General features: G+C 44.0%; 1 protein-coding gene across 2 annotated transcripts in view; it reads left to right on the top strand.

The window, feature by feature from the left end:
* The window catches only part of KIF26B (kinesin family member 26B), a 462886-nt gene that overhangs the window by 415683 nt on the left and 32521 nt on the right, over window positions 1-14682 (top strand). For both annotated transcript variants that reach the window (XM_050950367.1, XM_050950368.1), the window contains one exon: window positions 13544-13706. In XM_050950367.1, the coding sequence (XP_050806324.1) occupies window positions 13544-13706 (163 nt within the window). The remainder of the gene's footprint in view (window positions 1-13543; window positions 13707-14682) is intronic.

Genomic DNA, 14682 nt, shown 5'->3' with positions numbered 1-14682 from the left:
GTTACTGTCAGTTTACAGTTCAGCCCTTCTGGCTCTTTCCATAGCCTTTTGAAGTCTCTTCAGCTTGGGACGCATCAGATCATTATACAAAAGGTATAGCTCTTGAATAAGCACTTCTATGATCAGAAGTTAGTTAAGTTTAATGGGAAAAAAGAACCTTTTCTTTGAACTTTTAGGGCTCTGTCCTTGTGACATTTACTATTTTTGTTTTTAATGGGGAAAAAGAAATGATCATTGTACATACACACACACACACACACATACACTCACACAAAATGTTACAATATTAAAGTTGAATTTAAACTCTTAAAAAGCCAGGAAATGTGAAAGACGATCATAGCAGTGTAATTCTCATTCAAGCCCTTGTCATTTTATGATTTGATTTACTGCAGCCTCCCCATTTCTGCCATGACCACTGCAATCCTGTTTCTCTCCAATCCATTCCAAATGCTTCTCAGATTATTTTCCTAGTTAGTCACTCTGTCCTCTTCAACACCCCCACTCTTGAGTGTCTCGATTGGATCTCCATTCCCCTGAGCATCAAACACGTGTCTTATCTTCAGAACTTAGCCCCACTCTGCCTAGCTGATAAAGAGTAACTTATGATGTAAATGGCTACTTTCACTTTGCCAGAGTTCCTCCTCAAAGGCCCACCAATCAGTTTCTTACTGAAACTCATCCCCACTTCCTCCTATATTGCCATTAAGCATGGGAAGAATTCCCTGATATAAACAATAAAGCTACTAGCTTATCTTACTTCAAATCCTTCCTTATCTTTCCTTAGTTGCCTAAAAAGCCCTGCACACTGATCATGGCTAAAAAAAAAAAAAAGCAAAGCTTTTTCCCTCTTCCCCGCCTTACCTTTCCTATTTTCTTGCTAACTTGCCCATTCCCACGACTCCCCACTCTGCCTCTACCCCAATGTAATAAAAATGAACAAAAACCAAACATGGAGCTAACAAAGCTGTACCATGTTTGTTGACTTGAGAGTTACATGCCGATCCTATGCTGTCACCTGTTTTGTGTTTGTTGGACAGCACGCCTTGCAGGACAGGGGTTCTCTTTTACCTATGTAATGACCCAAAAGCAACTGGGGCCTTTTGGCACTACCATAATATAAATGTTTACTATTACTAATAAAGCCATGCATATGCACAAGGGAGTGGAGTTAAATTTCGTGTGCAAACAGAGCTTTGATATTTACTAACTTTTTGAATGTTATAAACCCTATATAAATAATTACATTACAAACTACTTGAGGGTATATATTAGCTTATTATGTAACAATAACACACTTAGATGGTTGACAACATTCTCCATTTGGCCTGGTGCCTAGCTAGACACCAAGGTGTGCGATTAAGAGTAGTTCCACATGCTTGGACATGTCATGTTGCTTAAATAACATATAATGTTTTCTGTGGCGCCTTACTTTTTCTTCCACTGATGCTAACATTCTTGTCACTGGTCAGAGTTCTCAAAGAAGTGGGGTGGTATGCATGGGAGAAGGAGAAAGAAAATGTTTGTTTTAATAAGGTTAAAATGCAGAGACAAGCACATCATAGGACTGGCTAAAATAGTCCCCCAGGAAAAAACTGAATCTATTTCTTATAATATTTCTCTTACATCTGGAGGACAGGAGTTTCCTTTCTGCACCAAATGAATGAAATATGGTCATGAAAATTTCTATGGATTTCCCGAGCATGTTGTATGTGATACCTAGCCCTGACTACTTCACATTCTGCTGATGGATTCAACATTACTTCCCTTAACAAAAGCAATCCTGACTTCCCTTTCTTCTTTGTATCAAATTTTGAATACTTTGGCCTACATTAGTTCTTATAAAAGTGAAGTACTTACATCACTAGCTAGAGCAAGACAAGTACAGACATTATACAAGCTATGCCCTGTCAGGTCTGGCAGGATGTCTCATGCCTGACCTGCCATCACCCTTCTAGTTTGTCTTTGGCAATCTCTGTGCAGAAGCCCAGTCATGCCAAGCTTTGTGCAAGGGAAGGATCCAGAGAGCCTGTTTCCCTCATAGTATCAGCAGCTGGGATGTTTATAAAATTATTACCTACTGGAATTACACTACAAAAAAAAAATCAGCAAAGGGCTAGATCCAAGGCCCGTTGAAGCCACTGGAAAGCTGTGTGCGACTGTGGCACCGGACACTTGAAACTTAGAGCAGGGAAACTCTTCTGTGCTCTCAATTCTGCCCTGGTGGGCCCAGGCCACAAGGAAGAGGAAGCTACCTGATTCAAATGTAGAGGGGACAAGAGCTGGACGTGGGTGTGGGTGAAGGAAGTAGTTAGAACAAGGGTCCTGGTGAAGGAAACTGGGACTGGAACTAGGTGAGAGATTGGGCAGGGAGACTGGGAACCTGGGGCGGAGAGGGAGCCTGAAGTAGGAGGAGGAACTAGGTGAGGGACGTGAGGAGTGGTTGGGTTAGGAGACTGGATTGCAAGCTAGTGCGAGGGAAACTGGGACTGGCCAGGTAAGGAGACTGGAACAGGGAGCTTGGAATGGATTCTGGGATGAGGCGCACAGAGGGAGACTGAGATTGGAAGCTGGGATGGGGGAAAAGATTAGGACTCAGATGAGGAACCCCTAAGAGGGAGACTGCCTGGCTAGGAGAGGAAACTGTGAATAGGACGAGGAGCCAGAGTTGGGGGCAGAAAGAGACAAGACTAGACCACAGACATGTTGGAGGGAACAAGGGCGAAAGGGTCAGGCGTTGCGGGGAGAACATTGTCCAAAGGGTCTGTGCCAACCAGAGAACACTACACTCCAGAGCCTGGAATGGAACCCGAGATTCCTGAGTCTCTCTGCTCCTCTGCTGTCAGCAAATATCTGTTGCACTCACTGGCAATGAGTGAGTCTCATCCCCCTTTAGTTCTGGTCCACACAGAGGATGAAAACCTACATTTGCTGTCAGTTACTCCATTAGCTCAAGTGGTCAGGTTGGAAGTCAGAAGCTGGAGACGGGCAGTGCAGGGAAGCTGCTGCTCTGGCTGGTGTTATGGAGTGGGTAGCCACAGCATTGCCCCATCTCCTACTGCTGTTGCTGGTGCCCGGGGTTGCAGCTGCTCCTCACTTCTCAGTCCCCTTTGACTGCTCGCACAGATGGTAAGAACCGCCCAGGCAGGGGGACACAGCTTTGGGGCTGGGAGAGCCCTCAGGGAGCAGCAACTGCAGGGGAGAGGCCTCCCAGCAGCTCAGGGAGCCTCATCAGTTTCTTTTTTGCAAAGGTCAAAATGGAATGTTGTTACCATCTTTTGAAATGAAAGTGGTGGACTCCTGTCATTTGGCAGAAAATTTTGAAATTGCGAGTTTTTGCTCCAGTGTCAAAAAATTTTGAACTTAAAAAAAAAAATCCTACAGAATGGGGATTCTGGGTTCCAATCAGCAGTAGCCTATATCCTTGTTTCCTGTTGAGCAAATAATAGAACAGTAGTTTAGGCCTATTCGAGTTTCCATTGGTATCGTGCATTGTGTGTTTGAAAAGGGAATGGTTTGCTCTCTGCAGCAAGGCCCCTGCTGTACTCCCACATTTCTGTGTGGCAATCTGCAATGGAGTTCATACAGTTTAGAGCTGTATTGACTCCCTCTGGGTTTCTACAGCAGCTGCTTCTGGCAGCCACATGGGATCTAGAACATGGGTAGCATGGCTCCTGCAAGAAGAACTGTGCTGCTCAAGGGGAATTGAAGTGGAATATTGGAGCAGTATGGAGATAGGAGCCATCCACATGGACAGCTCTTAACTCCCCAAATCTTGGGGGTGCTTCTATATAGATCCTGAAGATGCACAGGGTGTTCCAGTCTATCCTCTTCTCACTGTGGTTCCTCCAGATTCCCAACCCCTGAAGGAATGATTTACCAGAAATTCCAAGAGGAGAATGACACAGTGTTTTCTTGCCCTTGTTGATCCTTTCCCTGGCTTTCTCCATAGTGGCGGTTCTCTGTTTTTGTGTTTAACTGTGCAGGATGTATCAATCATATTTGTGATGATATTATTGCTCTGAGGCCTGAAAGGGGGAGGTCTGTTTCCTGTCCTTTGTTCTCTCCAATAGAGCATGCATTGTGATGCAGTGTGTGCTTCAAATTGGTTTATGGTAAATTTCCTAAAACATAAAAAAGTTAATGGACATGACAGAAATAAATTTTAAAAATTAAGACAGTGGTTAAAAAAAATGGTTTGGGGAGGGGGAATCCTATCCGTCATTCATGCCATTGTGTTCCTCTGGGGAGATAATAAAAAGGAACCCTCTGCAGTCCTTGAAATCTTCCAAGGAAGGCTGAACTGCACACCCCTCTAATGAGAAGAGCTGTGAACATTGTTCAAATCAGCCTCTGCTCAATAAAAGCAACATGATGTCCTCAGAAGCAGCAGCCCTTGAGGTTGCTTCATTTAATATTTCCCACACGTTACTGTAGTTTACATAGTCGGGACAACATGAGAATCTGTAATGGTCTCATCTTCATAAAAGACGCTTAGTCCAGACCTCCTTTTTGTGAAATCTACCACCCCACAAGCAAAGGGATTTAGCTGTTGCAAATATCAGCTCAGCTACCCTAATAAAATGATTCACAGTCGTTCTTTTTTCTGACATAAATGCCATGTCAGCATTCAGAAGAACAAAGCATTTACTCCATGTCTTGGACAATCCATCAGGCGTATTTTAGGATATACTGAGACCCATATAAAAATATTTTCCCAGTAATTTTACAGCCTGAAGAAAAGGAGAGTAAAAATACATATTATCTGCTGCTAAGCAACACCTATGTGATGGCATCTTCCTCTTGATTTTTTTCTTCAAATCTGAGCATATCCTATTGTAGGAGATTAGCAAAGCATGAATGGGGGAATGTGTCTCATGATAGTATGCAAAATGTTTGCAAAAAATATGATTAGCAAATATTTTCATTCTCTTGCTGGGATCCCTTTTGCAGGCAGCAGGAGGCTGTGTATTGTATCTCAGAGCAAAGTGGAGCTGATAGCCAAGATCAAGCCAGTTGATACTGAATGGGTGAGCTTTATAGCTAGAAATCAGGCAATGGCTGGATTTTTGCAGCTGTTATTTCAGAATAATCTTAATGAAATTCCCCTTTTAGTTTGATTTATGTCAAGGAACCAGCTGAATTATGTCACTGGAATTTGCTCTACACCTTCACTCTTCCTGCTGCAAGCATTTATTTGGGTGTATCGCAGGTGATGCAGGGTACCCTGTATTCGTTACATATAAATCTCTAGGAGAGCCATAGCACAGTTTGCTGATGATGACTCTGTGGATTATGTATTGTCAGGAGACCTAAATGGTTAGAATGTATTATGTTGCTCTCCCTCCTGTCATTGCATGTTTTACTTTGATGGAAGCATGAGCAAATGAAAGGCTTTTTATTGATTTCTGTGCCGATGTTAATAATTTCCATGTAACTCTGCTTTGGCATGGCAGTTCCTGATGTACAGAATTTGACATCTTAATTATTCCTTGATGGGAAGGGGGTGCACTAAACTGATAAAACAGCCTTTTATCTCTGGATCTGTGGGTTCAAAGCTGACTTAGGTCAAAGTAAAATAAGTGAGATTGTCTGTGTCTAATCCTTACGGACATCTGTTTACATCTCAAAGCCACCTTATAGTCTTGAGTGTGTCAGGAAGCAGAAGTACCAAGAGAGAGTGTTCTTTTGGTATCTCTGACCCAGCTGAAACCAAAAAATAGTAAAAATCTCACAAGAGGCATTATTTATGAGTTTTCTACTCTTATTTCTAGAACAAAGATATTCAGGTAGTCATCCAAACTGTTGTCTGCTTAACCAATCCTGAAGAAACCTACGGAGCTTTAAATGTCCAGATATCAGCTCAATCCTCAAAGTTTGGATCTGCACATAGGCTGCAGGTTATATACATTTGTAGTACCCGAGCACCAGGAATATTCAGGGCCGGGTGCCCTACTCCAGCAATATTTGGAGCTGAGTCTCTCCCCCGGCCCTGCCTGGATCGGGCCCCGGCCCCCACGGGTCTGCTGCCCCCCTCTGCCACGTCCCTGCCTGGAGCAGGTCCCAGCCCCCGCCTGCCACCCTTCCCACTGCTCATCCCCCCCGCTGCACCACGTCCGTGCCTGACAAAAGCAGCGCGCGCCTCTCCCCTGCCTGCTTGTGCTGCTGGAGTAGAGCGATTCCTGGCAGAACTGCTGTCTGCTGCCCCAGGGTCCTAGTGCCTGCCCTCCACTGATGGCAAGGCAGGCTACCTTTGTCATAGCATTCCTTCTCAGATCTGAACCTTAGAGTTCAGAAAATGAGATACTAGCACCTGAATCCTCTAAGCTTAATTAGCAGCTTAGATCTGATAGCACTGCCACCACCCAAAAATATAGTGTTTTGGGGCACTCTGACCTCCCCAACCTTCCCTGGGGACCCCAAGAACCCAGATCCCTTGGATTCTTAAAACAAGGAGAAATAAACCATTCCTCCCCCACCTTTCCCCCTCCCAGAATTTCCCTCCCTGGGCTATCCTGAGAGATACTGATCCAACCTCTTAAATCACCATACAGAGAAGCATCTCCCTTCCCTTCCACAAAGAGGTAAACAGATTCAAGGAAAACAAAGAGAGATTCTATCTCTTCCCCTCCTGTCTCCCCCCCCCCCATCCTGGTGAGTTATCCCAATCCCCTGGAATAACACAAGGGAAACAAGGGGGAAAAATCAATCAGGTTCTCTAAAAAAAGAAATCTTTTAATAAAAGAAAGGAAAAAGTAAAGAATTATCTCTGTAACTTCAAGATGTAAATATTACAGGGTCCTATAGCTTACAGACACCAGAAAGAGACTTGCCCTCCAGTACCAATACAAATCAAAATATTCCCAGCAACTACACATATAAAAGTTAACCAGCCAGATCCACAATTGCAAATACAGTAAAACAATCAAAAAGCCTAAACCGACTATTTTTACTTACTATTTGAAAAGAAACTTAGAGAGCCTGTAGTAATGTCTGGTCTCTCTCAGACCCTCCAAGAAAAGACACACAACAGACAAAGAACACACACAAAAACTTCCCTCCACCCAAATTTAAAAGTATCTTGTCTTCTGATTGGTCTTCTGGTCAGGTGTCCAGTTCCCTGCTTGTAACACTTTACAGGTACAAGAGACATTAACCCTTAACAAACTGTTTATGACACCCTTACCCTGCCCTAGCCCTGAGCCTCTCCAACGCCCCAAACCCTCATCCCCAGCCAGAGCCCTCATCCCCCCACACCCTAATCCTCATCCCCAGCCAGAGCCCTCACCCCCCACACCCTAATCCTCATCCCCAGCCCTGAGTGCCCCCGCATCATGAACCCCTCATCCCCCTGCACCCTAATCCTCATCCTCAGCCAGAGCCCTCATCCCCCTGCATCCTAATCCTCAGCCCCAGAGCCCTCGCCCCACACTCCAACCCTCTGCTCTAGCCCTGAGCCCCCTCCTGCATCATGAGCCCCTCAGCACCAGCCAGAGCCCTCAGCCCCAGCCCTGAGCCCCCTCCTGCATCATGAATCCCTCATCCTCAGCCCCACAGCCCTCACCCCACACCCCAACCCTCTGCTCTAGCCCTGAGCCCCCTCCTGCATCATGAATCCCTCATCCACAGCCCTCACCCCTGCACTCCCTCCTATCCCCAAACTCCCTCCCAGAGGGTGCACCCCCTCCCCCTTCCTACCCCCAAACTCCCTCCCAGAGCCTGCACCCCTCACCTCTTCCTATGCCCCCACCCCCAGCCCAGAGCCTGCACCCCTCACCCCCTCCTGCACACTCACCCCCTGTCCCAGCCCGGAGCCTGCACTCAGCACCCAAACTCCATCCCAAAGCCTGTACCCCTCCTGCACCCCTCCTGCACCCTAATCCCCAGCCCAGGATCTGCACCCCAGACCTCCTCTCCCAAACCCCGTCCCAGAGCCTTAGGCAGGTGGGGGTGGAGTTTGTGGGGGCAGAGTTGGGGGAGTGGGTTCTGGGCACCACTAGAATTTCTACAAACATGCCACCCATGGATCTGCATGCAAAATTCCCCAACCTTTGTGAGTGTTTAACAGATGTGTGGCCACATACGTACAGGTAGCACCAGTCATCAACAAGGATCTGATCCAAAGCCCACTGAAGTCAAAAGGAAAGACTTGGAAAGTGCAAGCTCCTACCACTTGAGCTAAAGAAACAACTCCTTTTGTAGTGAATAAATAGCTGGCTGTTACAGTCTCCACTTTCAGCCATTTGAACCAGTGTATCACATTCAGATCCAGGGTTTTCATTTGGGCCCCTCTCTAGATTTAGTTTAGTATTTTTTTCCTCTCCTAACATTTTTAGAAAAGTGCATCTTTTTAGATTTTTACCACTTCTGTGTGCATTGTTGAGATGCGTCAGGTGAGATTGCTCTGCTCTATCTGTGCTATAGGCCGTTTCTCCAGCCATCATGTAAATTAATGATAAGTAACTAGTGCCAATCCTGCACCAAGAAAAGACATTTACTGAATACACTGCTCTACAGCCAAAATGCTTCTGAAATAAATGTGTCCAACTTTACTAATTCTGGGTCACTGAGAACAAAAATGATGCTTAAAATTGTTGATTGGCTCTAGTTTTCAAGATATGCGATTGGGTCAGTATATACGACCCTTGACTTGGGAATGGCAGAGGATAAGTGAGTTATAAAGGGAAGGGATCTCAATTTAAACCAGAAATGACTAAAATACATCTTTGACTGGATCTATGAATAAATCTATGACTGGGTTTGGACAGTACTTGCTTTTTAGGCAAAACAATGAATGATGCAATCTGAAGCTGGTATTGCGTCATACATGATATGAATTGCATCATGTTATTCCTAGAAGTCATGGATGATGCAATCATAACGAAGCTTACATCGCTCTGCTGAACAAATTGCCCTATATCAGCTCTAGAAATCACACAGTGTCGTGCTCTCTTATTTGTCAGTGTTTGATTTTGCAAAGGGACACATTTCTGTTTAGCCAAAGTGAGCAGAGATGCCTTGTACTTGTGTGAACAGTGCAGATAACTTCTGCTATGTTTGTGGTGAAGTGACTTTTGCATCACAAAAGCACAGTATAACCACTATGGTTAAGAAAGCCTATCACCTTTATTTTGGCTGCAAAATTGGAGATCAGGACAAGAGGTGGGCCCCACACATATGCTGCAACACTTGTGCAACAAATCTTTGCCAGTGATTGAACAGGAAAAGGAAATCTATGCCTTTTGCAGTGCCAATGATTTGGAGAGAGCCAACAGATCATAGCAGCAATTGTTACTTCTGCATGGTGCCTCCAGTTGGGAAAGGTGTGTCAAAGAAGAAAAAGTGGACTGTGCATTATCCAAACATTCCATCAGCTATACGCCCAGTACCCCACGGAGAAGGACTGCCAGTTCCTGATGCACCAGAATCATTCTCACTTGAGTCAGACGAGGAAGAGGAAGAGGATGAAACTTCTGGTCCTGAACCATCAATGTCACAGGACCCACATTTTCTCCCATCCTCCTCCTCTGAACCACACCTCATAACACAAGGTGAACTGAATGACCTTGTCAGGGATTTGGAACTACCCAAGAGTAAGGCAGAGCTGTTGGGCTCCAGACTACAGCAGTGGAATCTCCTGGCAGGCTATCAGGGCAAATGGAGCCCATCAATGCTTGCAGACTATTGCTGGACAGTGACAAGAGATGCTCCATTTAATGAATACAAGAGACAAGCCAAGAAGCGCCGAGTAGACACTGAATAGGACTAAACTGTGTACATAATAATTTTTTGCCTTTTGTTTCATAATAAATTTTATTTATATAACCCTTTTGCTGATTTTTAAAGTGTTACATAAACAGGACAGGTGAAATATTATCATGTAAAGCAACCATAAACACATGAAAAGACCTAGGTTTACAATTTATGATTAAAATTCTACTATCTACACAATATACATAGACATAGACATAAAATGTAAAAACTTAAATATCTTAGAAACAGTAGCCAATCAGTTGTTTTAATTGTCATATTTGAATTCAGCACATCAAAATACATAATAAATATCACATTTTATCTCTGAAGTAGATGACTTCTCAAAAATTGTAGACCAGTGATATAGAAATTTACAAACAAACCTTTTTATGAATAGAATTTATGGGGAAAAAACGCTCTTAAGCTTTATATATATAATTTAACGTCTAGCTAGTTTGCTTCCTCACAGATGAGAAGCGTGTTTGGCAGGAATCCGTCTATCCCTTGAGTAACTCAGGATATCCTTGTATAGGCAGGAGTAGAGAAGAATTTCCTTGGAGTCACCTAAGCTTTTTTCCCTGCTTGTTTATCATCACACATCAGGGCCATGTTTATTCCAAAAGGAAAGATACAGTACATCCTTTTATGGTCTTGATGAAGCCACCTGGATTGTTCTGAAGGCAGAAGTTGAGAGTTGTGAAGGCAAATTGAGATTCATTAAAAACCTGGGACAAGAGTGACCAAGAGTCCTAAGGAGATGGCCTGCTTGCTCTTAGTGTTGGTACAGCCCCTTGGGGTATAATCACTGATGAGCTGGGGTATGTCTTCAGGTTTCATGTGAGCCTCTTCTCAACAGAGATGGCTGTGGAGTCCCCCATGAAGGAGACTCAAAACTTTCTTTTTAAAAAAAGTATTGTAAGTGTCTGGCCCTTTTACTTGTGAGGATAGCCAGGAAACATGTAAACTGATGCAAACTGAAAGCTAAGTTTGAAAGGCATAGAGCTAGTTCTGCATCATGTAGGTTTGGTTTGTATCTCAAAGAATCATCTCACCAACTCTCCCCAAAATCCTTAGGTAGCCTTGTGCGTGATAGTGTGTTCGTGTTATATCTGGGTGGTTACATGCATAAGGGAAGCAGCAAAGAATTCTTTCTCAGCCCTCCAAAAAAATGCTGAGACTGGCTCTGCTTGGCATCAGTTTTTGAGCCCCTTGTGTGTGCCCACTATATTGTGACCATAACAGCTTGTTTTCCCCAACAGTGCCTCTGTAGCACAAATGAAGGACACACTGCAAGATCCCTGCAAGCCATCCCCCCACACCCTGCTAGCTGCTTCAGCCGTGCACAAGGAAGAGAAAGACAGGAGATAGGGTCTGTCATAAACAGATAGCTAAGGGTTAATGTTCTTACACCTGGAAAGAAGTTCCTGAAACACCTGACCAGAGGACCAATCAGGAAACCAGACTTTTTTCAGATCTGGGTGGAGGGAAGTTTTGGGTGTGAGTCCTTTGTCTTGAATCTATCTCTCTCGGCTATGGGAGGATTTCTGTTTCCTGCTTTCTAATCTTCTGTTTCCAAGTTGTGAGTACAAATATGGTAAGACAGTAAGGTTTCTATTGTTTTTTTTGTATTTACATGTCTATAGTTGCTGGAGTGCTTTAAATTGTATTCTTTTTTAATAAGGCTGTTTATTCAATATTCTTTTAAGCAATTGACCCTGTATTTGTCACCTTAATACAGAGAGACCATTTGTATGTATTTTTCTTTCTTTTTTATGTAAAGCTTTCTTTTAAGACCTGTTGAAGTTTTTCTTTAGTGAGGAACTCCAGGGAATTGAGTCTGCAGCTCACCAGGGAATTGGTGGGAGGAAGAAGTCAGGGGGAGATCTGTGTGTGTTAGATTTACCAGCCTGACTTTGCATTCCATCTGGGTGAAGAGGGAAGTGCTTTTGTTTCCAGGACTGGAATTAGAGAGGGTGGACTCCCTCTGCTTAGATTCACGGAGGTTGCTTCTGTGTATCTCTCCAGGAGCACCTGGAGGGGGGAAGGGAAAAGATTTATTTCCCTTTGTTGTGAGACTCAAGGGATTTGGGTCTTGGGGTCCCCAGGGAAGGTTTTTGGGGGGACCAGAGTGCCCCAAAACACTCTAATTTTTTGGGTGGTGGCAGCAGTACCAGGTCCAAGCTGGTAACTAAGCTTGGAGGTTTTCATGCTAACCCCCATATTTTGGACGCTAAGGTCCAAATCTGGGACTAGGGTTTTGACAGGGTCAAGCTACTGATGCCCTGCATTCTACCCCAGGCACTAGCCATGGTAGACTCGCTGGCGCAGCTGACTCCCTAGCTTAGGTAACTAGCTCTCACACACCAGCTGGAGGAGACTCCTAGCAACTGGGAGAGACTTGCCCACTTCAAGACCCAAAGAGGATCCATTTCCCAACTGATCACACAGCCCACTTCCATAAGGGATCTGCTTCCCACAGCCGTAGGCAGCAGGGCGACTTGCTGCCACCAGCAGAGCCTGAAGGCCCATCTGTCTGCCAGCACAGCTGCTGCTGTGGGGTGCAGATAGGGCAGTCACCCAGAGGAACCTCAGTGAGCTCCTAGGGAGGGTCAAGCCTAGTAGGTTGAACGGTGTTGGGCTGAAGAGTGGGTATATGGAAGGATGAAAGGTTTGAGGAGGAGGAGATGTAATTGTTGTCATTAAGCATGTGGGGACTATTTTTTTATTCAAGGAATGTCACATTAATTGTTGACTGAGCAGAACGTATTTGAGACCATGCCTTTTATACTGGTAACACATCACTTCCCACAATATTAAACTGGCAACACTAAGGGGGTTATGTTTGTAACATTGTCTTGTTAAAGTAGTTGTCATGTATGCCATTTCCTGTCCTCATTATAATCACGGGCCTGAGGGATAAAATGTCAGGATTTCAAAACCTGGCCTATTCAGAGAGAGGGCGTGAATGGCAAGAACAGAAGATGGCACAACCTGATTCCAGTCTCTGTCAAGGCAAAGATCTAAACTAAATGAACAACGATTCAAACTCTTGCAGCCTGATCTTTCTCTGATTTTCAACCGTTTTTACCCTACTGTAATTCCCGGAGTTACTCTTAAATCAGATTGGATGTTGTTTTACAGCTGATTCTCTAGAAATTATTTTTGGGAAGTTTTATGTCTTGTGTTATACAGCAGCTCCCATTGGCCCAGAGCAGCGAACCGCGGCCAGTGGGAGCCGCGATTGGCCAGACCTGCGGACGCGGCAGGTAAACAAACTGGCCTGGCCCGCCAGGGGCTTTCCCTACACAAGTGGTGTCCCAAGTTTGGGAAACACTGGCCTAGATGATCACAATGATCTGTTCTGGCTTTGGGATCTGTTACCCTTGTGGGTGAGAGAAGAACTAGAGCTCTGTCTGTCTGTCATCCTTTGACGTAAGTTTGTTTTTATACTGTATACTACAGTGCTTTCTGAGAACTGGTCTTGAACAGGTATTATGGGCACAGGTCCTTCATTTTCCCGTCTGTCTTAGCTGTGGTAACAGTGCTGGGGGAATTGGACAGCAAAGCAGATAGGGAAGAAGAATCAAAAAAAGAAAAAAAAGTTCTAATTTTAGCCTAAGGTTTTTTCAGCTTGCTGAGCTGCGGACGTAAAACAGCACAAACCTGGAGAACAGTACTAACTGCTGTTCCATTAAAAAGAGAAAAAAAAATCTTGCTGAGATCTGGTCAAATCACAACAGTCAAAAGTGAAACACAGCTCACTAATGTAGCCTTAATTCATTTTATTTTGCAGAGACAGCAAGCTCACCATGTTGCTCCGGGAGTCCCTGGGGAACATGAACTGCCGTACCACTATGATAGCTCACATTTCGGCAGCGGCAGGGAATTACGCTGAAACACTGTCCACCATCCAGGTTGCATCCCGGGTCCTGAGGATGAAGAAAAAGAAAACTAAGGTAAGGAGATATGTAACTCCTTGTCTCCTTGTAGTGGGAAACAAGGACCCTACAGAGCCCTTAGTGAGATGGAGAGGCCTGAAACATATAACAAAATCATGATTCCTAAGTGTATGGGTTACGTGTATTTTATGTTAGCTGTGTGGTTTAGAGTTTATAGCAGAGAGTAAGGGAGAGAAAGCTTCAACCTAAGATGCAGAGGATTGTTCAAGCACATCTATTATAATAGCTTTCTAAGCCTAACTCCAAGTCTGTCATTTAGTAGAGCAAATATAGCTGGTAATGTGCTTTTGTCAATTATTGTTTTATTTACACGTAAACTTTAATGAATGTTACTTTTTTTAGAATTAAAGGAAATTAAGATTAATGAAGAAAAAGGTTCCCTATTTTTCTCATAAGACAGCAAAGGCAGTATAATACAAGGCAAAATCTCCATCTCTGCATAGACGCACACATAGTCCTGTTATTTCAGCATATATGTGGTAGATTTTTTCCAAGCAGTGGACTAGTAGGGAGTGAAGTATATCCATTTTCATGCTTTCAGAATCCTAGCTCCTTTTATAATCTGGACTGTTAACTTGTTATAACAGGTGAGTTTTGTGATCATGATTTAAAATGACGACATGGATTAATGAATAAATCTGAGCAGAGACCATCAAATGGACTCCATGTATACCATGTCACAACAAGCTAGCCACAGAAAGAGATGCACCACCACACACTGTATATCCAAGTCTGTGTTGTGATAAAAATTGGATTTTCCTTGTCTTTTGTGCATTATTTGACCAGTGAGGTTGAACTCCTTTTACAGCAAAGTCTTATTGGTTAAGTCCTTAGAAAGCTATCTAGTTCCTCTGGTCAAGACTGGATTCAGTGAAGGGTCTTAATGCATTCATTCAGTGCATTCATTGGAAGGCAGCATGATCTAGTGATTAGAGTTGGGTCTATTTCAATGTGTTCACGATAATACTGTGGG

Source organism: Gopherus flavomarginatus, chromosome 4 (genome assembly GCF_025201925.1).
Source record: "Gopherus flavomarginatus isolate rGopFla2 chromosome 4, rGopFla2.mat.asm, whole genome shotgun sequence".
NCBI classification, from domain to species: domain Eukaryota; kingdom Metazoa; phylum Chordata; order Testudines; family Testudinidae; genus Gopherus; species Gopherus flavomarginatus.
The sequence above is the reverse complement of the archived record's forward strand: the minus strand, read 5'-3'. Positions and strand labels throughout refer to the sequence as shown.